The sequence below is a fragment of the Mastigoproctus giganteus genome, chromosome 7, assembly GCF_048544385.1.
Source record: "Mastigoproctus giganteus isolate SK-2022 chromosome 7, ASM4854438v1, whole genome shotgun sequence".
In the NCBI taxonomy this organism is placed as follows: domain Eukaryota; kingdom Metazoa; phylum Arthropoda; class Arachnida; order Uropygi; family Thelyphonidae; genus Mastigoproctus; species Mastigoproctus giganteus.
This window is the reverse complement of record NC_143581.1, coordinates 122,990,904-123,017,216: the sequence shown is the minus strand read 5'-3', so window position 1 is coordinate 123,017,216 and position 26,313 is coordinate 122,990,904. Positions and strand designations below refer to the sequence as shown.

General features: G+C 36.9%; 1 protein-coding gene across 1 annotated transcript in view; it reads right to left on the bottom strand.

Annotated features, from left to right (window-relative positions):
- ATPsynE (ATP synthase, subunit E) overlaps positions 1-26,313 on the bottom strand; it is a 96,015-nt gene that overhangs the window by 5,471 nt on the left and 64,231 nt on the right. Inside the window, exon 4 of the mRNA XM_090377085.1 lies at positions 7,883-7,984. Coding sequence (XP_090233211.1) covers positions 7,883-7,984 — 102 coding nt within the window. The remainder of the gene's footprint in view (positions 1-7,882; positions 7,985-26,313) is intronic.

Here is a 26,313-nt window from a genome sequence, read left to right as displayed (position 1 = left end):
CAAGATTTCTAAGCGGTAGAAGCTAAAGATAATAATGATTTATGCACCAACATCGAGCCATGATGATGAAGAGGTTGAAGAAATGTACACCGAAATTGAGTCTTCTAGATGAGCAGAAAACCCACTACACTATTATTATGGGGGACTTCAATGCTAAGGTTGGAAAAAGACAAAACAGCGCAGAAAGGGGAACTATAGTAAATTTTGGAATTGGTGAAAGAAATGAAAGAGGTGAAAGACTTGTGGAATTTGCAGAATCTCAAGGATTGTCAGTAATGAACACTTTTTTCAAGAAAAGGGTGAACAGAAAGTGGCCATGGAAGAGTCCAAATGGATTAACAACTAATGAAATCGACTTCGTCCTCACTAACAGAAGATATATTGTGAATGATGTTACCGTCCTGAATAAGGTAAATGTTGGAAGTGATCACAGAATGGTAAGATGTATACTTGATATAGATGTAGGAAAGGAAAGGAAAAAACTAACTCGAGTAAATAATACAAAGGTCTTTGAGATAACAGAAGGGGAGAAAAGGCAGTATGTACTGGAACTTAAGAACAAGTTTGAGCTTCTGCAGACTGCTCAGGACCGAGATATCGACGAGGAATATTACAACTTTCTGAAAGTGATAAAGCCCAAGACACCTATAGGGAAAAAGAAAACCAAAGAAGAAAAAATTAGTCAAGAAACACTTGTCATGCATGATGAACCAAAGACGACAAATGAAGAGGAAGAAAAACACTGACAGGGAGAAAATTGAGTATACTGAGTTATGCAAAGCCATTAGAAAGAGACTCAGAGGACATAAGAAGATTTAACACAAGAAAAGTAGAACAAGCATTAATGGAAAACAAAGGATTTAAATCAACAGCCATGAGTAGTAATACAGAAAGACAAATGATACTGAAACTGAAGAATAGCGATGGTGTACTTATAAACAGCAGAGAAGGCATAATTCAAATAGCAGAAGACTACTATAGAGAATTATACAAGGAACAAGGGAATGATGCCAGCAGTGGGGAAGATGGATTGCAAAGTAGCAACACATACGACATACCTGATATTCTTCCTGATGAGGTAGAACATGCAATGAAGAAAATGAAGAATCAGAAAGCCCCGGGGGAAGATGAAGTTACTGTAGAGTTGTTAAATTGGGAGGAAGAGACATGACACAAAAATGGCAAGGCTCTTCACAAAGTGCATTCGAAAAGGTGTGACGCCTAAGCAGTGGAATAATACAATCATAGTTTTGCTGCATAAGAAAGGAGATAAATCAGAAATTGGAAATAATAGACCAATTAGCTTGTTATCCCACATCTACAAGTTGTTCACAAGGGTCATTACTAACAGATTAGAAAAAATACTTCATGAGAATCAACCGAAAGAGCAAGCTGGCTTTGGGACAGGATTCTCAACTATGGATCACCTTCACGTAATAGCACAGCTAATGGAGAAAGTAAATGAATATAAAACACCATTATGCCTGGCATTTGTGGATTATGAAAAGGCATTTGACTCCATACAGCATAAGGCAATGTTTAGGGCACTGGAAAGACAAGGCATAGATACCCCATATATTATGATTTTGAAGAAAATATATGAGAGTGCAACTTCCTTTATTAGACTAGACAAAGACAGTAGGAAATTTAAAATCGAGAAAGGAGTTTGACAAGGAGACACAATATCTCCGAAGCTGTTTACTGCTGCCCTTGAGGAAGCTTTCAGAAGATTAGACTGGTCGCAGAAAGGAGTCAATGTGAACGGAGAGTACCTAAACCATTTACGATTTGCAGATGACATTGTGGTCATAAGTCACGATCCCAAAGAATTGGAGGAAAATCTTAATCAGTTATGCACAGTTAGTAAGGATTTTGGACTAAAGATGAATATGGCTAAAACAAAAGTAATGATGAACAAGTATTGCACAGAAAGGGACATAATGATTGAAGGAGCAGTAATTGAGAAGGTGGAGTCATATACTTATCTGGGACAAGTTATTAGCTGTAATAATGATAAATGGCTAGAAGTCAAGAGAAAAATAAATTTTGGATGGATAGCATTCAGGAAATAAGCAAAGTGGTGGTATTTCACCGGTTGATGAAAATCATCTACCACCTATAAATGATGTCCTAGCCATACCAGATCAAGGCATAAGAAAACCCAAAAAATTCTTCAATAACTTCAAAAGATGTCTCCCCAGCATAATCATTAAAATGGAAGTAGAAACTGATCACAAACTTCCCTTTCTAGACTTGCTCTTGATCAGCAAGAAACACACAAATACTAATTCACCTAAATTGCAGGTCTTCACATCCATATTCAATAAAGGTAGGCATCATTAGGTCCGTTGTCCTTAAGGCATTAAGTGTCATGGTGACAACTTAATAAAGGAGAAGCAATACATTAAAACTGCTAGCCAAAAGAATGGGTACCCTGACAATGTTAATTGTCAGGAAGAATGTTAATTTATTCAAGAAAATACTCAAACACCAGCCAAGTAATTAAATATTTAATAAATTAAAATAAAGTAAGATGATACAGTAAACTGGACTATTACAATAAGTACTAAAAGAAATAAAATCGGTTAAAACAGTTAAAAACTAACAATACTAAAATCGTTAAAATAAGTTAAAATACCAGAAATCCAAAGCTTTCGGAGACAGCTGTCTCCTTTCTCAACAGTGTACTGTTGTTACCATGACACATCCTTAAGTAACAGGCCCATGGTATTCGTGTGACTCACCAGGAACATCGTCAGCATTCTCTGTTTGCGCACCGGAAACAGAAATGACCCGGGAGCGTGCCATGTGGAACCGATCATCACGTCCGAGGACAATCGCCTCAATGAGGGGGTGTAATCACACACCCCTATCCCTGTTAATAGTATGACAGGATGAACCGATTCACAAACTCTCAGGCCACTTGCATTAGCATTACCATTAGTAGAGGCATTTGATGCAAGAAAGCAAGCTTATGCAGCATCAGCCAAAAAAAAAAGAAACCACTTCCACTTCACCCCTCTGTTCGTTCAAAATACCTGTCCAGCTGAGCCTTAAACTTATTTAAGCTATCAACGTCCACGACAACGGATGGAAGTCTGTTCCACCAATCAACCACCCGCTGGCTAAAGGCAAATTTCTGCACGTCTATCCTACATCTGTCTTTCCTCAATTTGAATTTATGCCCTGTCAGGTGATTATTCTGAGCGAGAGGAAGAATCCCATCAGCACTGAGCATGCTCAAACCATTCAAGGCTTTATACACCTCTATCAGATCACCTCGCTGGTGCCTAGTCTCCAGACACTGTAATTTGCAAAACTTAAGCCTTTCTTCTTAAGAGCACCCCTTTGTTCCATTCACTAATCTTGTTGCCTTCTCTGTACTCATTCCAGCAGCTCTACATCCTTCTTGAAATGAGGCCTCCAGACCTGTATACAGTACTCAAGGTGTAGCCTGACCATTGCCTTATACAATGGAATAATCACCTCCTTATCCCTGCTAGAAAAATTCCTGTATATCATTGACAATACACCATGAGCTACTCTTGCAGCCCGTCTGCACTGCTCAGAGAACTTCATATCTGCCTGCACAACCACCCCCAAGTCCCTTTCATTCTCTACCACTGTCAGTGTAGTACCACAGAGTTGATACGCTGCTCTGGGGTTGCTGTTTCCCATGTGTAGTACTTTACATTTGTCAATGTTAAACTTCATTTGCCACCTCTTAGCCCATCTACTCAACCTTTCCAGATCCTGTTGCAGCAGCATAGTGTCAGTAGTGTCCTTGACAACCCTGCATACCTTTGTATCGTCTGCAAACTTCAACATTAAGCTTGATATACCATCATCAATATCATTTATGAATACAGAAAACAATAATGGACCCAACACTGAGCCCTGAGGGACTCCACTAATAACATTAGCCCACGAAGAGCAGTGTCCATTGATTACCACTCTCTGTCTTCTCCCCCTCAGCCACCCCTTTACCCACAGCAGCAATTTGCCTCCAATGTCACACTGCTCTAATTTGTGCAGCAGTCTTCCATGTGCAACAGTATCAAAAGCCTTTAAGATCCAAGTATATAATATCAAAGTTATTCCCTGCATCCAGTTCCTTTGTGACTGCATCATAGTATCCAATCAAATTGGTCAGGCAAGACTTCCCCTTAACAAAACCATGCTGTGTCCGAGCTATAACTGAAGTCTTGTCTAAATGATCCTGCAGTGCTTCTTTAACTAGTGCCTCCATTAATTTTCCTGGAACAGAAGTTAAACTCACAGGTCTATAATTACTTGTGTCAGCCTTTGATCCTCCTCTGTGAATTGGGGTCACATTTGCACATCTCCAGTCTGTGGGTACCTCTACCCTGAGTCCAAGGAAGCTCTCATAATTATGGCTAAGGGTTTGCTTACTTCCTCTGCTTGTCTCCTTTAATATAACTGGATAGATCCCATCCACCCTGGGTGCCTTTCTTGTATTTATCTTCAACAATTTCTCCTCCACTTTACTCTCAGTTATTACAAGATTCTCTAGCTTACTGCTAGAGTTGAATACACCTCTGGCTTTCCCCTCGCTAAATAACTCCTCATGTGTGAATGTCAATGCAAAATATTCATTTAGTTTGTTAGCTACCTGAGCAGGATCATCAACAGTTGACCCATCGATATCAAGACGTCCAATCTGATTCATCCCCTTCCTTCTAGAGTTTACATAAGTAAAGAACTCTTTGCTGTTTTTCTTTGCATCCCTTGCCAAAGATTTCTCGTAATCTGCCTTCGCCTGCCTAACCTCCTTTGTAACTTGGTTACAGATCAACTTGTATCTATCATAGGCTTCTGTGTCATGTGTTAATTTGTGTGTATCCCATGTTTCTTCTCTGCCATATGCCTCATCAGTTCATCTGACATCCATTTAGGCCTAAACCTTCAACAATATTTCTTAGTTGGTATGTAAAGCCTAGTAGCTTCCAAGATAAGTTCTTTGAATGCTTCCCATTTTGCATTTGCTGTTGGTAACATCATCAGTTGGTCCCACTGTATAGAATTTAAATACTGTCTCAGTCCATCATAGTCGCCTTTACGAAAGCAATAACCCTTCCCTTTACCCCTAATGGTAGTTAGCTCTTTGAGTAAATCCCACTTCAGCACACTGATCACTGCCACCTAGTGGTTCATTTATCTGCAGATTCTTAATGCATGAAGAATCACTGCTGATAATCAAATCAAGAGTATTCCTCCCTCTAGTTTCCTCCCGAACATGCTGATGTAGAAAACAATCATCCAATAAATCCACAAAAGCCTTGCTAGTGTGTGAGTGACCAGCCCCCAAATTCCAGTCAATATCTCGGAAATTAAAATCTCCCATTATAAGACTCTCTGATTTACTGGCCACTCTATTTCCCTGTACAGTTTCTTATTATACTCATCAGAGTTATTAGGCCTATAGCACACTCCTACTCTCAATTTTGATCTCCCAATGCTTATGTCACAACAAACTGACAAGACACTGCACTGTCCAGCAATGTCCACTGGCTTCGCTTCCTTGGATTTTATGTATTTCTTAACTAATAGCATAACCCCTCCTCCCTTCCTATCCAGTCTATCCTTTCTGTAGACGTTGTACTCCCCAAATTCCAGTTCTGCATTCCTTATATCTGTGTGACACCACGTCTCTGACATCCCAACAATATCTGCCTTTGATGTTTTGAGCAATACCTCAAATTCATCAAATTTATTTACTGAACTCCTAGCATTGGTGTACACGCAATTATACATGCAGCTATTTCTATTCTTAGCTACCCTAACACAACCCATGTGTTTACTTGTACCGCAATGACTTCCAGCAGTCTCTGAAATATCCTGCATCTTGTTTTTCAGGCTTCTGCTCATTCCAATAGAAGCAGTGCAAGAATCTCTTTCAACCTCTGCCAGTGGCTACTGTTAATCTATTCGTCTTTGTCTCCCCCCAAGCTAGCAGTTTTCCGACCCACCCAACACTGCCTTGATAGCATCAGCAAATATTCTTGCACCCTTTCTGTTTAAGTGTATCCCATCCCTGTAGAAGCAATCTCTCCTGTTAACTAGTACAGTTCCCAGAACCCATGCACACGGTCAGTAATGACCACATCCTCAGGGGAGATCCGATGCTGCTTCTCCCAAAAATGTTCCGCCACAGCAGACCTAGCATAGTTTGCAGTCTTAATGGTGGTCAAATGTTCCCCCAGACGGTCTTTTAGACGTCGCCCTGTCTTCCCCACATGACCGTCTGGGGGAACATTTGACCGCCATTAAGACTGCGAACTATGTTAGGTCTGCTGTGGTGAAACATTTTTGGGAGAAGCAGCATCGGATCTCCTCTGAGGATGCAGTCATTACTGACTGTGTGCATGGGTTCTGGGAACGCAAGTGGCTCATCCTGTTAACAAGGATAGGGGTGTGCGATTACACCTCTTTGAGGCGATTGTCCTGAGAGAGAGAGAGAGAGAGAGAGAGAGAGGAGAAGAAGAAAGGAATCACCAAGAAAGAGAAAGATGATGATATCCAGCTCAGGATCCTTGGTATGCCAAGCCCAAACTCACCAGATGTGAACTAATAATAATAATAAATTTCTTCCAGCACAAGAATACAATCTCAGAAGCAGGAACCGACAAACCAGTCTGATCTTATTTTATTTTATTTATTATTTTAACCTTATTTTTTACATGCTTTAATTTATTATTTCCTATCCTATGTAAAAAAATACCCATATAATCAATCTTTTCATCATTTATCTTTATACTTCAGGTCCAGCCTGAAAATATCCTCTTAGGTATTATGTGTTATAAAAAGGTAAAGTGCAGCCATTATCAACCCACTGCAGGATGGAAGCCTCCTCAACAATCCGTGCTGAGGGAAATGGACCATAATCTGCCACGCTGGTCCAGTGCGGGTTGGCAGATCGACCATATTCAGCAGTCAGGGGCTTGAACCCCGGTCTACTCAAAGAGCGTGTGCTACTGCACTCCCGACCACTCGGCTACATAGACACCAGAATATATTCATTACTATAAGAAAATGCTCCTAGGCCCTCAAACTTGGTCTTAATCCTGTCCCCACCTCTCAATTTTTCATCTTTATACCATTTCCAGGTCTTCAGCCACAAGATTAAGATACAGAAGTACAGATTTATTCAATGCAAAGCTGAATTTAATAAATCTATTAGTTTGGTCATCACACTGAGTAGAACAGATTTTAATTGTGTTCTGTAAGTTTTTCTTCTTGTTATTATATTTCTTACTAAATGTTTAAAAAAAACCCTTAAAGGGTTTAATTTTATTTATTTTATTTTTTTTTATATATTTGGTAAAAGAGCTGATGATCTCTATGTTTTCCTGTTGGCAACCATTTTATTTAAAATACCAACCTGTAGTTTGTGTAATTTTCATTGATTAGAAATGCTTGAAATACAACTTGTTTTTATTAGGTATTATACCAAATGGCTTATAAAATTTATATTATCCCTCCTTGCTTCTCTTTTTTGGACTCTATAATGGAGCCCAAAAGGTTCCAAAACGTTGTTAAATTTATATTAGTATTAGTAGTGGCAACTGATGCAAGCATTATATAAACATTTAGGGCAAGATTATCATGTTATTTGTAAATTATTTCGTAGTAATTTTGTGATTTGAAAATTATAATTTTGTTGGTTTTCTTGCATGGAGTTTATATCACTTGTGTTCTGTTCATGTAGCTCACAAGCTAAAATGTTTCAACACCTCTGCCCCTCCCCTGTTATACACCTTGCAGAGAACCAAGTCAATCAAAAAATAAACTAACTTACAAATTTTGCACATGTAATGTCTGGGTGTTACATGCGTACACAACAACAACAACAGTAGCTCACCTTTGGTAAGTCGTTTTTTCTCTGCTGCTAACTTAGCATCAAGAACAACTTTCTGTGTGGCTTCATATTCTCTTCTGGCATTTTCTTTTTTACTCAAAGATCCTGGGTGCACAAAAATAATAGAAATAGAATGAAATATCAAAAAATAAAAATAAATAAAATAAAAATAAATAATTGACATTTTCCACTACACTATGCATTTCAGTCAAAGATTTTGAGAAAACCAGTGACAGTCTGACATCTGCAGTGTTTTGCATATGAGAAAGATTTTCCCAGAGGGACACACAAAACTGTGCTAACCCTTCAAATTGAGATATGAAAAATACTAACTGATAAAGAGCATCTGACATCTATATCTCAGCATGTACATCCTAACCAATCATTGTATATCAGTACCTGTTCCTACATGCCAGGATGTGTAGACACTGTATATTTCACCAGTCTTTTTTGTTTGTTTGAAAATTTTTTGTGCAGCGGCATCTATGGCCATAGTGCATCATACATATGGTAAGCAGGTTATCTACAGGGATAGAAATAAACTAGCAAAAAAACTAGTGTCAGAAATTTAGTTTAGATTTCCTAATTAAAGGAAATCTAAACTAAGTTCATTCATTGAGGCTTGTAACAGGCTAGAGTTTGCTACTTCAGTCTCAAATGCTGATTTAACTAATATTCAGGTCCTGCTCACGAGTCAAAACATTTTACTCGCAAGCTGGACAGTTTCAAAACTTTTGGTGATTTCTGGTCGTTCTGCAACAATTAATTCCTCTGCCTGCACCCTTATGCTTGGGTCTGTTACTAACACTGGACATATATCCAATGTGCAAAGCCTGAAAAACACTATCTACTGCACTGTGAGTAACCACCGGGGGGGGGGGGGTACTCAGTGCAGTGAGTCAAAGGTGAATGAGTCAAAGAGCTACTTGAGAGAACACTATAAACAACTGAATTAACTCTCAGTTGTTTGTAGTGTTCTCTCAAGATAATCCCCTTCTTTAAGTCTAAATTTTTATCCATGGACAGTTGTCGAGTCCATGTATAAAAACCTGAGTAGTCGAGACTTGTTAATTTTCGTAAAATCGGACAAATGTTAATGATTTATTGTAATTGATCTGTGATCTCATTATGGATTTAAAATAAACTTTGTGGATTTTTTTTTAAAGAAGGATAGTGTAGGCCATTTTTGGAATATTATATATTTTAAGGCAGAAGAATTCTCTTCCCTGGGATTTTCTTCAGGAACGGCTGCATCCGGGTGAAGTGTAATTCTGAAGGTGTTGAAATTGCATATGTATGGAAGGGGGACGAAGGAAAAAGCAAGGTTTTGTCTTAAATCCTTGCTTAGGGAGTAATTATAGATATAAAGGGAGATGATGTCCTGAAGCCTGATGGGGGCTTTTCGTTAATACCATCTTCAAAGGAGGCTGAATACGTGTCGTAGGCAGTCTTTATAGCCCGGGCATGTCAGATTTTATGCAAATTGGCTGGTCTCAACTACACAAGTCGTCTGTCCAACTGTCTAATAAAGTTTAGAGACTTTAGGACCTCCATATTTTTTTACACTATGTCATTTATCCATAGAGCGACCAAAGAGCTTTTACAGCATCACAGCTGTATTTTTTTTATCCTCAATGAACTTTTATTTGCTTTGGAAGACGTTGGAGATAATTTCTGGAAACCAGTGCTACAATAGACTGTGGATTCTATTTTAAGGAAGACTTGATCGTATATATTTGAGGAAAAGTGAAGACTTTTTTCTTGAAGTTCTAGAAGAAAAATGTGTAATTGTTGTTGTGAGCTGCTGGACATTTTTATCTTTCAAGAACTTTCATCCTGGAAGACGGAAAAAAATACTACTTTCACGTATATAGGGCGATTCAGGAGGAATAGTAAATATTTTGGGAGGTTATAGTATCGATTATTCTGAGTAAAAAAGGTTCACATAAACATGTGTCCGATTCTAAATGGATAAGGAGATACAGCTGTTTGAAACTGGCATGCACAAAGCCATTATGAGAGGTATTAAAGAACAATAAATGATTTAATTTATAATAAATGCAGAAATTCTAGGTAAATGGGCCCTGAAAGATTACTTTGTATCACAACAGGCCCAATCAACTGATTGTCGATGATATCACACATTTGTGCAAGCCAGTTTCAAACATCTGTATCTCTATATCCATCAAGAATTGGACACGTTTATATGAACTTTTTTACTCAGAACAATCGATACTTTAACCTCCCAAAACATTTATTATTCCTCCTGAATTACTCTGTATATGCCTTATATGTACCTGTTCTCACCATGGACGTCACTTGAGTGAACCCTTTTCTAAACGAACTTTCACATTCTGAAAAACGTTATTATTTGTGTTCTCTATCAGGTCTGGTGATGAGATAGAATACTGAAGAAATACTCAGACTGCATGCTATGCATATACTGTGTAAATATGAGCTAAGTGCTATTAGATTATCACGTATGTAAATATCTGCTAATGTATATAATGATTGTGTTGCTTCACTTATCATGGAAAATGAAATGTTTTGCTCGACATAATCTACATTGAGGAACTCTTCCCTGATCCTGAAGATTTAGGGTTTTATCAAAAATTTGTGCTTGAAGAGCAAGAAGCACTCTCCTATTTATTCTTTATTTTATATTCTTATTAGCTTCTCCTCTCTTCTTTTTATAGGGTAGATCCCTTCATTTGATCCCTTTCCTATCTCTTTCCATTCCACTCCAAGTTCCTATACTCTTCCTTTTTTTACTCCTAACTTAATTTTCTCTTTAAATTGCTCTTTCTTAAGACTTGTCCTGGGAAAGAGCAGCAAGAGATAGTAGATGCTAGCTGCCTCCATGTGGCAGGGATAGGGGTGGCCAGGTGTTGCCACTTCCCACCTGCTAAGAGCCAGGTACCGGCCGACAACATAATAATAGAACACAACATTTACACACTACATACAAATGTCCAGTTTTTGGCACAAGCTTCAACACAAGAAGTACAATAGCAGTTAATGGGGAGCACCCTGGGGTCTGCCACAACAACAACAACAAATGAATATCCCTGTTGGAGTGTGTGCGCACAAAATAAGTTCTCACAAAATTCCTTATCATTCACTGCCGTTCCCTCTTTATGGATGTTAATGTATTCCATAATTTTGTGAATGTTGTAATTATCCCAAATGTTAGAAAAATTTATAATTATGTAACTTCAAAAATTAAAATGTAAATATTCTAATTTTTTTGGTTGCTACTGGGGAAGTCCTCAAGATAAGAGTACATAACATATAATTTAAAAACATTAGAAATAATTATATGTAAATATTTTTCAAATCATAGTTCATAAGCGAAAAATTTATTCACACTACAGCAACATATGCAAGTTTAATGGTGCTAGAAAAAATATGAAAAGAAAAGGAATTTTTTTTTTGAAAATGTTTATATTCAAAACAAAACTGAATGAAAGATCTAATCACAAGTAGTTGCTCTTGACATCTCAAAGGCTTTTGATCGTGTTTGGCATAAAGGTCTTCTAAACAAGCTTCCATCTTATGGTTTGCCAACTGTTTTTAGTAATTGGTTATCCAGTTTTCTCTCTGATCGCTCACTGAGGGTGATGGTAGATGGCTCTCTGTCTTCTAACTTCTCCACTAATGCCGGTGTCCCCCAAGGTTCAGTTCTTTCCCCCACTCTTTTCCTCTTGTATATCAATGACCTTCTTCCATTGACTGGAAATCCTATCCATAGTTTTGCCGATGATAGCACATTGCATTCAACTTTCCATTTTGAGAAACCTTGTCCTGCTCAATCAGCTTCAACTTCTCGAAAATCTGCTACCAATTCCTTAAATGCCGATCTTCAGGTAATTCTCCAGTGGGGCAAAGACAACTTAGTTGATTTCAACCCTTCTAAAACTCAGTCTTGTCTTATATCTCGCAAAAAGGATTCTTCTGCTCCTATGCTTATCTTTAGTGACACTCCGATTTCTAGACAAAATGATATCTCTCTTTCGGGGATTACCCTGACTTCTAATCTCTCTTGGCACAAGCACATTACAAATATTGCTTCCTCTGCATCTAAAAAACTTGGTTTTCTCTTTCGCTCTCGGTGTTACTTTTCTTCCAAACAGCTGCTCACTCTGTATTAATCGCAAATCCGCCCTGCCATGGAATATTGTTCCCACATCTGGGGTGGTGCCCCCAAAACCTCTCTCAGGCTTCTTGATTCCATTCAGAAGAGGGCAGTTAGGTTAATTAATGATTCATCTCTAACAGAGTCTCTCCACTCGCTTTCTCATAGACGCACTGTTTCTGCTGCATGCCTCTTCTACAGATACATCCATGGGCACTGTTCTTCTGAATTTGCTTCTATAATTCCTGCTCTCTCTTTCAAAACAGTCCGAACACGTGCCGCCACTAGCCAACATCCATTTACTGTCCAACTTCAAGCCCACAGAACCAACTTTTCATCTTCCTCGTTTATTCATTCAACTGCCGTTTTCTGGAACAACCTTCCTTCATACGTACATTTCCTGAAAATTACAATCTACAGAAGTTCAAGTCCAATGTCAACAAATATCTTCTTTCGTCTTCTTAACCTCAAACCCAAGCACGGTACTAAGTACTATAGGTTCTAATACCTCTCGTGTTTGGGGTTCACATAAAAAAAAAAAAAAAAAAATAACTGCAAAAGAGATGTTTCATTTGAAGGTTATTTCCATTAAGAGGTAAATAATTATTAAATAAACTAACTGTATTTAAACTTAGTTTATTTAAACATTAAATAAAACTATTTTTAAATAACCAACTCATGCATGTGGGAACTGAACCAATCCCGAATCCTAAAATCTTATTAGCAGCCATTTTTCAATATTCTTATTCAATCTTTTCTCAGTGATTACCAAAACTATATGGACTCGAAGTATGAAATATCATTTTTATATTACTAGCAGCTTTTTTTTTTTTTTTTAAATACAGTTTCTAAGGTGAATTTTTCTTGCTATTTTTACAACTTTAAAAGCAAATAGTGTGAAAATAAAGAAACATTTCTCATTGAATTTTTTTCTGTTAGTAAAGAATAAGTCGTTCAGAACAGCTAATACTACATTCATAACTATTCATAACTGCAGTAGTTATTTTTAATAAAATTTTTAAATATACAACTCTTAAAATAATTATGACATTTGGCAATCAACAAAAAGGATACTATTCCCATTTAAAATCTAAAATTTTATTCACAGCGCATAGTTATTTTTTTAATAATTTTTTGAAAAATCATCCAAATTATTTTTGAATAAAATTAATCTTGCACACTTTCAGTGGAATATCCTGTGAAGGATAAGCTGTTTACATCTGTTCCCTTGCTCACAAGATTGCAAAAAGCTGCTTCAAGAAGAGTAAAAAATGGTCAGATATTGTCATGTGAAGTGGTAAACTGTGTAGACAGCTGTCTCCAACAAAAGATGGTAGTTAAATAGCCAGGCCACATTTTATACAAGGCTAGTCACAGTTGTTGTGTTATTGGCTCCTGAAAAACTGTGGGATTACAAAATGATGGCTTCTTTCAAAGTTGCTAGGAAAGCCAAACAGTGCTGATTATTTTTAATGCAATTTGCTGCACAGTGACAGCAGATAAAGAAATTGATATTATTAAATGCAAATAATGAAAGGAAGCAAGCTTAACTATCATGAACATTAGCAAAAAATATATAAATAAATACTTCATTAAAAATAATATATAAACAAAAAAAAAACTTCCCATATCACCTGCCCACACCCTCTAATAATTTGTCTAATTCCTCTTTAAATTTATTTAAACTACTCGCTATTCAAACTGATCAATGTCTCTTTGTAGGTCTAGTTTCAAGACACTGCAATTTTCAGATCTGAAGTCATTCTTGGCAAGAGTACCTTTTTGCTCCTTTTCTCTGCTATGTTACAACAGCAGATCCACAGCCTTCCTGAAATGGGGGCTTCTATACTTGTATGCAGTACTCAATATGTGACCTTACCATTTCCTTATACAATAAAATAATTACCTAATTCCCGCTGGCAAAACTCCCATATATCATTCACAAAACCCCATTAGCTTTCCTAGCAGCCTGACTGCACAATTACCTCCTGGTCTTTTTCAGTTCTCTACTATACTGAGCATAGTACTACACAGCTGATACATTATTCTGGCATATGGGTAGTAATGCAAGACACTGCATACTACCCAGTATGCAGTGTCTTGCATTTATATGTGGTATTATTACCAAAAACTTCATTGTAATTTTACTTGAAGATACTTAAGCTCTCATCAAGATAGGACTAGACTAAACTTTGTTTTCAAAATCTCTGAATACCCTTGGGTATTGGCTCAATTCAACTTTTCAAACTGCACCTTCCAGCAGGTTAAGAAATGGTGTCAGATCAACCAAATATCAGTGGCAGAACTGTGGTCGAAAGTCTGTACTAAATGATTGCTATGTCTTATCTAGTAAACCAGTGGTGTCCAACCTACGTCCCACAAAGAATTTTTGTACGGAGAAAGTGAACTAAAACAGTATTTTAAATTTTGTTAATTATTTCAAGAACCGTATACATTCGACACTAAAATAAGTGGAAATGAACGAATTTAAAAGACTGTGGCTCTTGCCATGGCAAATATACGAATGTTGAAGTTATGAAGCCACGTGTTGATGCTGTAAATCTGTTTCTTTTATCTACGTTTTGTATCAAATGTGTGCATGCCTGACTAGAAGTGCGTGCGCGCACATACGTGTGTGTGTACGAGGTGCTATCAAAATGTTCTGGGACTCCAATTATGGCACCTTCTGCTTGACCTCGGTGTCTGCACAAAAGTGTATGCGCAATAAACTTCATTGAAAATGTAACACACTAATTTTTTCTCGAATCACTTAGTGTGGCCTGTGAAACAAATCTAACTTTGAATACAGCCCCTGTACAGGAAAAGGTTGGACACCACTGTTGTAAACAGACAATTTCAAACAAAAACTTCAAACAGTTAATCAAGGATCTCATCAGCTGAATTCTGAGAGAACACTACAAAACAAATTGCATACCATGGATAGCTGGAGTACTGAGTATCCTGTAAAAGACCTATGTTAATGTGAACATATAAAAAGCCCAGCTAATATGAGCAAAATGGCATAAACTCACTAATGATGTGGTCTGAGGAATCTAAATTTTGTCTATACTCTAATGATACTAGGCACCCAATTTCACAGGATAAGCAATGAAACATTTCATAGACTGCAAAGTGTCATACAAAGTAGTGGTGAGTCAGTAACGCTTTGGGGATGTTTTAACTATTATGAACTGGATTACCTAGTTGAAATACCAACCTGAATAAATCAGGCTGGCTACAAAAATATTTATAGATGACCATGTTGTGCCTTTTGCAGAACATTTAAAGGACATTAATGATTTTGATATACCTGTATTCCAGGATGGAAACTGTCCAGTTTATAGGGCTCTACTATTTCAAACTGGCACAAGGAACAAGAGGGAATACCAGGACATTCAAATTGGACATCCAAGTCAACAGATTTATATCTTATAGAGAACATGTGGGACTCTCAAATGGAAAGTGAAAACACAACCCCATCCACAAAACCTGAATGAATTACAGGCTCAACTATCTTCAGAATGGCAATGAAACATTGACATAAACTATATAATGGGTCAAATTTTAGTGTGTTAGAAGTTAATTAACTACAAATTTAATCATGTATATAGTCACTCCCAAGTCATGTATTTTGTGAAAAACTTTGATTTTTTTTCTGTTGAATAAAGGTGTATTGCTGATTGATAATGCAGTCCTTAATTCTTAAGTGCAAAATATTTTTCTAATTCCTTGTCAGAAATAGTATTGAGACAATTTCTATCTTTGCACAATTCAATCTTTCCTTCTTCACCTATAGATCTCCCTCAAAGTATTGCTGCTATTTTTTTGTCACTATATGATATCCAGCCTCAAATTAACATCATCTTCACCACCATTAGGCAATAAATTTTGACACGCATCTCTGATTCCATCTAAATCAATAAAAATATAGTCTAATATTTAATAGCTCTCACCATTAACTAAATAAAATAGAATAAATAAATAAATAAAAATTAGATAATTCCCATGTTTAATAGGAGTACAGAATTAGATAATTCTGTACTCCTATTAATCATGTATATAGTCACTCCCAAGTTATGTATTTTGTGAAAAACTTTATTTGTTTTATGGATTTTCAGAAACATTGTCAGTTTCCTTTTTTTTTTTTTGACTTTCTCAAAGAAATGGTAAACAGTCAAATTAAAGTATTTTATATTGACATATAAAATAAGTTCATAAAAAAAGTTCATATTTTCATATTAAAGTATTTTATATTGACATATTAAAGTTAATATTAAAGTTCATATTAAAGTATTTTATATTGACATATAAAATAAGTACATATAAAAAAAAGTTCATATTTTCTTCCTATCCACTACCACCTTTAAGTATACATTTCTGCTCTGCATCAAAGAACAGTGCTGAACAGCTGCATTCTTGTCTCATCAGTTACTGTTATCAACTAAGTTGTGTCCTGAAGTGATTGCACGTCACATTCATTGCATATCCTTAAATTCTTGTTTAAAAAAAAAAAAACTCCATTTTGTATTAATAAAATGCACACATAAAAAGAAGGCAGTCTGAATGGTGGGATCTGAATTAGTGATGTTTTATTGTACTGTGTAGTGTAAACTCTGCTGACTATAAACACTAGAAACAAGGAAGTCTATCAAACAGTTAATGCTGTTTTGCCTCATCAAAAATATTGAACTACATTCAATAAGGTTTAAGAGGCCAAACAGCATTAGCTATTTGATAAATTTTGAGGTTGTTAGACGTGTTAAACAATACAGTGACTAAGCTGAGTGTTTTCTAAATTTTTAGAAGCTGGAAAATAACTACAAGGGTGGGCTAAATTTAATGCCTATTAGTTCACAATGCTCTTCATGGACAAATGTTATTAGTGGAGTTACCGAAGGTTCAGTGCTGGGCCCATTTTTGTTTTGTGTATTCATCAATGATATTGATGAAGGTATATCAGGATTAATGTCCAAGTTTGCAGATGATACAAAGGTTGACAGGGTTGTGAATGACAGTAAAGACAGTATGCTACTCCAACTAAATCTAGATAAGTTGGGCAAATGGGCTGAGAAGTGGCAACTGAAGTTTAACATTGACAAATGCAAAGTACTGCATATGGGTAGCAATAACCCAAATGAAAAAGACCTGGGGGTAATTGTGCAGTCAAACATGAAGTTTGCTGAACAGTGCAGACAGGCTGCCAGGGCAGGTCATGGAGTCTTGTTAATGATATATAGGGATTTTGCTAGCAGAGACCAGGGAGGTGATTATCCCATTGTACAAGGCAATGGTCAGGCCACACCTAGAATACTGTGTACAGGTCTGCAGGCCTCATTTTAGGAAGGATGTAGAATTGCTAGAACAAGTATAAGGAAGGGCAACAAGATTGGTGAGGGGAACAAAGGGGTGCTCTTACCAAGAAAGGCGAGGGGAACAAAGGGGTGCTCTTACCAAGAAAGGCTTAAGTTCTGCAAATTGCAGTGCTTGGAGAGAGTAGGCACCTGCGAGGTGATCTGATTGAGGTGTATAAGGCCTTGAATGGGTTGAGCAAACTGAATGCTGATGGGATTTTTCCTCTTGCTAAGATTAAGAACCTGAGGGAGCATAGATTCAAACTGAGGAAAGACAGTTGTATAATAGATGTGCAGAAATTTGCCTTTAGCTAGTGGGTGGTTGATTGGTGGAACAGACGTCCATCTTTTGTTGTGGAAGTTGATAGCCTAAATAAATTTAAGGCTGAGCTGGACAGGCATTTGGAACGAATGGAGGGGTAAAATGGGAGGTTTTTTTTTTTTTTTTTGACTGATGCTGCATAAACTTGCTTTCTTGCATCGCATGCCTCTACTAATGCTAACTTTGCTGACTATAAATACTAGAAACAAGAAAATCGATCAAACAGTTATGCTGTTTGGCCTTATCAAAAATATTGAACTACATCCAAGAAATTTGAAGATGCCAAACGGCATTAGCTATTTGATAAATTTTGAGGTTGTTAGACATGTTAAACAACACCATGCCTAAGCTGAGTGTTTTCTAAATTTTTAGAAGCTGGAAAATAACTACAAGGGTGGGCTAAATTTAATGCCTCTTAGTTCACAATGCTAGGTGGTGTAGCAAATTCCCACTAGGTTTTAGTTTACAGTTACTGTTTCACATTAGTTAAACCAGTTGGTTATACTACACTAAATGAAAGCATCTTTGAACAGGCAGTTCAAACAATATGCAGTTCTTCAGCCGACTATTTTTTGAAGCTATGGGTGTTGTCTACACTGAATTTTTTGAAAAAAGAACAATTAATTCAGTCTGATATACTGAGACAATGAACAAGCTCTAAAAGATAATCAAACAAGTAAGACCTTGATACAGCACTGTTTCTTCAACACATCAATGTGCAACCTCACTGCAGCCATTAAAAAATTTAGTCACTTGGATTTGAAGATGTTCAACATTGTTCTTTTTTTGGCCGATGGTGTCCTTGTTTCCTTACATCATTTGACGCTACTAATACTAATTAAAAAGGAGGAACAACAGAACATTAGTTTTGCATAAAACATGTAGCAAAATAACAGTTGCAGTTAGTTAGCAAAGACTGCAAAACAAGCTTTAATTGGAAATACTTAGTTATTGTACATACCACCTAGTTCAAGTGTTTCATTTTTATTTTTGCATGCTGTAATGGTGAAAATAAATGTGTGCATTTGCTAGAAAAATAATACATTCCCTTAGCATCATTTAAAGTAACATATACATATTTTTTTTTTTTTTTATGAGAACCCCAAACACGAGAGGTATTATAACCTATAGTACTTAGTACCGTGCTTGGGTTGGAGGTTGAGAACACGAAAGAAGATATTTGTTGATACTGGACTTGAACTTCTGTAGATTGTAATTTTCAGGAAATACGTATGAAGGAAGGTTGTTCCAGAAAACGGCAGTTGAATGAATAAATGAGGAAGATGAAAAGTTGGTTCTGTGGGTTTGAAGTTGGACAATAAATGGATGTTGGCTGGTGGCGGCACGTGTTCGGACTGTTTTGAAAGAGAGAGAGGGAATTATAGAAGCCAATTCAGAAGAACAGTGCCCATGGAAGTATCTGTAGAAGAGGCATGCAGCAGAAACGGTGCGTCTATGAGAAAGCGAGTGGAGAGACTCTGTTAGAGATGAATCATTAATTAACCTAACTGCCCTCTTCTGAATGGAATCAAGAAGCCTGAGAGAGGTTTTGGGGGCACCACCCCAGATGTGGGAACAATATTCCATGGCAGGGCGGATTTGCGATTTATACAGAGTGAGCAGCTGTTTGGGAGAAAAGTAACGCCGTGAGCGAAAGAGAAAACCAAGTTTTTTAGATGCAGAGGAAGCAATATTTGTAATGTGCTTGTGCCAAGAGAGATTAGAAGTCAGGGTAATCCCCAAAAGAGATATCATTTTGCCTAGAAATCGGAGTGTCACTAAAGATAAGCATAGGAGCAGAAGAATCCTTTTTGCGAGATATAAGACAAGATTGAGTTTTACAAGGGTTGAAATCAACTAAGTTGTCTTTGCCCCACTGGAGAATTACCTGAAGATCGGCATTTAAGGAATTGGCAGCAGATTTTCGAGAACTTGAAGCTGATTGAGCTGGACAAGGTTTCTCAAAATGGAAAGTTGAATGCAATGTGCTATCATCGGCAAAACTATGGATAGGATTTCCAGTCAATGGAAGAAGGTCATTGATATACAAGAGGAAAAGAGTGGGGGAAAGAACTGAACCTTGGGGGACACCGGCATTAGTGGAGAAGTTAGAAGACAGAGAACCATCTACCATCACCCTCAGTGAGCGATCAGAGAGAAAACTGGATAACCAATTACTAAAAACAGTTGGCAAACCATAAGATGGAAGCTTGTTTAGAAGACCTTTATGCCAAACACGATCAAAAGCCTTTGAGATGTCAAGAGCAACTACTTGTGTTTCACCGAACCTTTCCATTGAATTAGTCCATAAATGGGTAACATAAGCCAGAATATCACCAGTGGATCGACTCTGACGGAATCCATACTGGCGATCGTTGATCAGACGGAAGGTTTCTAAGTAGTTTAAGAGTTGGCGGTTAATTGATTTCTCCATTACTTTAGAAAGAGTAGAAGTAATTGCAATGGGACGATAATTGGATGGGAGGGATTTGTCACCCTTTTTAGGAACTGGCTGGATATGAGCAAATTTCCAAGCAGAAGGAAAAACACCTTTGGAATAAGAAAGTGAAAAAAGGCGGCAAAGAATAGGAGTAAGTTCAGAAGCACAGGTTTTGAGAACAAGTGGAGAAATACCATCAGGACCTGGAGCTTTCTTAGCATCAAGATTCATCAAAATCCTTCTGATATCCTTTTGACGGAAGGCCACAGGAGGCATTGAATGGAGCGTGTTAGAAATGGTGGGAGGTGTTTTACCAAGATCATTAATACATGAGCTCAAGGAAAAATGGGATGCTAGCAGGTCAGCTTTATCCTTGGCTGAAGTGACAACAGAACCATCTGGTTTGGACAGAGGTGGGAGCAGAGATGGGCAAAAGTTGCGGCCAATAGCTTTGGCAAGAGACCAGAATGCTCGGCTACCATTAGGGCAAGAAGCAAGTTTTCTAGTCTTAGCCTGTTCAAACTCTAGTTTGGACTGATTAATAACTGCTTTACAATTGTTGCGAGCTTTGGTGTAGGCAGAAAATGAAACTGAAGAATTAGAAACAAGCCAATTACGATATGCAACGTTCTTCTCTTGGACAGCCTTAGCACATTTATTGGAAAACCAAGGTTTAGATCAAGGACGAGATTTTAAAGTGGAGTGTGGGATAAAGGATTCCATTCCTGCAAGAATAATTTCACTGACACGATCTGAGCAAACGTTGACATCAGAAGTTTTGAAACAGTAATCAGACCAAGGAAAAGAAGAAAAGAAGTCTCGCAGGTCATCCATTTTGCATTCTTGTAATGCCAAACAATACGAGGTTGGGAATAGCCATGAGATAAAGGTTCCATTGGAGAAGAGGCAATCACCAAGTTGTGATCTGAAGTGCCTAAAGGACCTCTCACTTCAACCTTGTACTTAGAAGGGTTGTTTGTGAGAAAAAGATCAAGCGTATTGGCTGTATGATTAGGATTGTCCTTTATTCTTGTAGGTAAATGAACAATCTGTGCTAGGTCATTAGTAATTGCAAAAGCCTCAGCATCTCGACCTGCTGGGTCGGTGTGACTAGAAAACGGAAGCCAGCTGGAGTTGTGAACGTTAAAATCACCAAGGAAAATTACCTCACTGTTAGGAAAGTTGGACTGGAGAAAGTCGAGTTGCAAAGAGAGGAAGTCAAAGAGCTCCAAGTGATTAGTGGAGTTGGGAGAACGGTAGAGACAATAGATGAATTTTACACAATGAGGTAGAGAGATTTTAAGCCAGAGAAGATCAAAGAGAGGAGATTCCAAATTGCCAAGTCTCTGACAGGGAATATCAGAACGGACATATGCACAAGTACCACCTTTGAGGCGAAAGGAATCATACAGCAAATAATTTGGACATCTGAGATGAGCAGTAGTTGAATCAACTGATAACTGAGATTCAGTCAGAAAAAGTACATGGGGTTTGGAAGACTGCAAGTGGAAATGGACATCGTTGAGATTAGAATTGAGACCACGTATATTTGTGAAATGAATTAGGAAGTCCTTGGGAGGTTTAGATCTTTTTGCAGATAAGCTTGCTCTATTATTTTGACAATTCATGGTGTATTGAATAGTAAGAAAAAGTGGGTGAGACATGCTGTATGAAGTAATGAAATTTTTGGATATGGCGTACATGTGGTAAGAATATACCCAGATCCTTGACATAACGTGGCCTCGACAATGCTCCCCGCATACACACTACTCGGACTCCCTCCAGTCACTATCTGGCAGAGTAGAGGTAGCAAGATTATACACTAGCTGATTCGGAAGCTTCCTAGAGAGTTACCAATAGGTTCAGTCCGGTGTACTAACTAGCGGCCGGCCTGCGAACACCGTTTTAGAGCTGTACCCTCGAAATGTAAGGAATATTGGATTTCGCCACGACATTCATCATAACCTCAAAAATCATCAATCATACTGCATGATGGAAGAGATAGGGAAGGGTTGGCCGGAACTTAGCTCTAGAGACTAAACATGGGTTCCACCACTTCAAGCCTCCAATAAGCAAAGTGGTGGTATTTCACCCGTTGATGAGAGTCATCTACCACCTAGTACTGCCTGGTAACATAGAGGGGCGGCATTCCTCCGTGTGGTGTGGGCGCCACACCTCGACCCCTGCTTACGTTGGTTCACACCTGGGTGGTCACCCACCATGTACTTGTGCATGAAGGTTATACCCAGGATTACTAACAGTCCCACCATCGTGAAGGTGCAAGCAGAGGATTTGGCTGTCATAGACCGTCCGGACTTCGCCGAAATTGGGTCCACTTTGACTTGAGTGTCACCCGAATATCAGTTCCATCAGCGTTTTAGACTCCCAGGTAGCAAGAACAGCTTGTCTGGCATATATGAGAGAATGTCTATGACAACCTCAAGGACCAAATATGACAGAACCAGAATGAGTTGCACTTTACTATTTCTAGATATTATTCAAGAAGTCAAAGTAAACTATATTACTGATTACTAAATTTGTTTAAAATCTCTCTCTTTAACAATGATACAGTACAGAAGAACTCCATTTATCTGAAATTTTGATTTTCTCCCCTTAATTTCATTCAAGAAATAGACACATTTGATATTTACCTGTGAGATAAGTTATCACATGAATATAATAAAATCATGATCCCACTTAAAGAATTACATATGAAGGATAGAAGAGCCCATGTTTAATCTATATCACTTCTCTATAATGCCAATCACACACTGATATACAAAAAGTTAAACACACTGTAGCAAAAAGTTAAATTCATCATTACTGCTAATAAAAAATTATGTAATAGTCAATTTGTAGACATTTTTTTTCTGCAAGTTTTTTATGCATTACATCAATCAGTTAGCATTATGCAGAGGTGGCAGAGATAATTCACCCACTTCCCAGACACATTTAGCATCTTAGCTTTTTTTTTTAAGATATACCCTGTTCTTAAATTTTTATTTGTACAGTCTCTTAATTTAACTTTTCATAAACTATAGTTTGATGAATTCTGTCATAAATTCTTTGAATGTTTTAAAAGCAACATCCTCCTAGAGGTATAGTAGTTTTGTCTTGTTGTTCCACTAGAGACTGGAGGAGCTTTTAGAGAACTCTTCAGTCAGGGCTGTAATTAGCAAATCTAAGGTTGTGGGAGTAGCCCCCCCCCCCCAGTGAGTTATTCAAGTTTTTCAGGCCATATAACATGCAAATAGACCCATGGAGACACACAAGTGCAGAAATAATATATACAATGCATATAACCTTAGATGCTAATGTGCCATATTTGATGTAACTGTTGCTGTTAATAAAACAGCAAAACACAATACTAGACAATGCAAAGTTTATGCATTATGCTAGAAATTGTTTTCATAACAGTCCAGGTTGTCACTTTTGAAAAAATAAGGAAAGAGTTTAATCATTAAATGAGCCACTTAGAAGCCAAACTCATCAACTCCACTTTCTGTAATTTTCTCAATTTTAGTACTGCAGCACATGATTAGTGCTTAACGTTTCAGAAACCAAATGATTAACCTCAATAATTCTATTAGCCAAACCATGTATGGCTTCTGAATAACAGTTAAGTAAGACTAAATGCAATTGGGCTAATATTTTTAAGAGTTATAATTATCTATATAATATCGGTGTAAAAACACCATAGACAACTCTTAAAGGAAAAACTATGATAGTAGTGTAGTAAGGCATCATTACACTACTACATGTGGTAGTTTTACACTGTTACATTAGGGCATCATTTCAACTGAATCTCATATTGAGCTCATCCTTCACAACAAGTTACCATGTATTGCACTACCTCAAATAAGTAATGCTTCACTAATAAAGAAGGCTACTGTTACTTATTCTCGGTGGGCACCACCACTCAGACAACACCGTTTCAAGACTTGCTGGCCTTTCAGTGGTGGGTGGGTGGGCGGGCATCCTGGTATTGCAAACATGATAACCCAGTTGTGAAGATAATCCCACAATATCAGAGATGCCAAAAAGGTGTACATGATAATGTTTAAGACTAAATGCAACTGGGCATAATATTTTTAAGAGTTATAATTATCTATATAATACAGTGTAAAAACACCATAGACAACTCTTAAAGGAAAAACTACAATAATAGTACAAAGGGCATCAATTATGCCCTTTACACTACTCCAATTCAAGGAAATGTTTTCGTATTTAATTCGAATTCATCATCAGATTCAAACAAGGAAAATATTGCCCATAACTCAGCTACCGAAACAAATCGTTCAAATACTGGACTGAAACCGAGCCGGAATCCTGACAAATGGGCTCGAAATATTCAGAACAGTAAAAGACTACAAGGCATGCAGTACAAAAATAGGAATGGATGTTTAATGCCTGAAAAAGAATTTCAAGATAAACCATGTCACTGTTCTCAGAAATGTAATCAAAATATCACTTCTGATCAAAGAGAACAAGCCATGAGGGAATTTTACAACTGGGAGAGTCAAGTTAAACAAAATATTTTTATATGGGGTTCTATTAGGAGATAAAAAGATCCTAAAGATAATACCAGGAAGCTAAGGAACTGAAGGATCACATGGTTCCCGAGAAATTTCATCATGCTTAATTAAGTATATAAAAACTCGTGCTAAAAATCATAAAAAAATAATAATGTACTCAGATTTGTGCACTTGCCAAAACAGAAATATTAAAACTGGTTCAAAGTACAGATAAAAGCCAAATCAACTGAAATGAAATTTTTGGTAAGTGGACATAGTTACTTGCCTAATTAAGATTTTGCCATTATCGAACCACTTGCAAAGAATCAAAACGTTTTTTCTCTGCCTGAGTGGTACAAAATTATCAAAACATATAAGAAGACAAAACCATTTGATGTGGTTGAGATGACTCGTCAGGACTTTCTTTCCACAAAACCATTAGAAGATTCCATCACTAACAGAAAGAAAACAATTATGGGATTATCAGTCAAATGGCTCAAACATGCAATGGATTAAATTAGAGAGGTCAAAACCACAAATTATACAATTCAAGTGCAAGTTTAAGTTTTGTATCTATAAATATAGAGTTTGATTCAATAAATATTATAAAATCCCAAGCAGGTGGACCATCTATACTGAAAAACATACACCAGCCCTTGTTATATCCTTATGGTAGGTCTGTAACAAAAGAAAAGACATGTACCTATTGAGATACTTTCCTTCCCCATTAAACATGACTATTACAAAAATTTAAAGACAAATCGAGGTGACGGTACATTGGATGCATCTGACATTGAAGATATTTATGTTGATAATAATAATATAATAAAAACAACAATAATAATAAAACAGTTCTATATCGATTTTCTGTTGAAAGTTCCATAATAAATAATGTTATAATGAATTTTGTCGTATTTATTTTTTCTACCATTTCCATATTTTCAGTTGCCAAATTGATTAACTCCATAAGTTTATAGAAAATTTGTAAAAACACGAACAAATCTTTTTGATATATTTATTTTTATGTATTTTATATCTTGTAATATAAAACCTAGATTTTAAATAATACGCTATATAATATTTGTTGGTGCATATATTTCAAGCTAAATTTTAAAAAACAATATTTATATCTTCATCAATTTTCTTTACTTTTTTATTTTCATGGAGTTGATCAGTTTGGCTTTTGAGTGGCTCAGATAGTAATCTGAATCAGACAGAAACTGAAAATGATGAGGGATATTATGATGAGTATAGAGACAAATTCATGGAGACCAAAGCCAGTGAAGTGTTCAATGCCATTCAGATTGCTATTAGATGAGCCAAACTGAAAGAACTAAATAAGAAACAAAAGACGCTTTAACCCTTTCAGATCTGAACCATCAGTCTCACTTGCTTAAGATAGGATTCTACGGTAATTTGAAAAGCACAGCTGGTTCAAGACAAAATTTTTCAGCAGGAAAAACATCTGGTGTGCATTCCCCTGGGTGTAATATTTGTCTTGCAATATATAATCAGAAAAAAAAAAAAAACTAATTATCACATCATATTAAATATTTAATTTCCTATTTATTTATTTATATTTATTCTAGCAAAATCTTTTATAATGTCAGTGATAAGCAATTTGGCCCAGCTGATCACTAAGCTTTAACTACAGATCCATAAAATGTTTTTA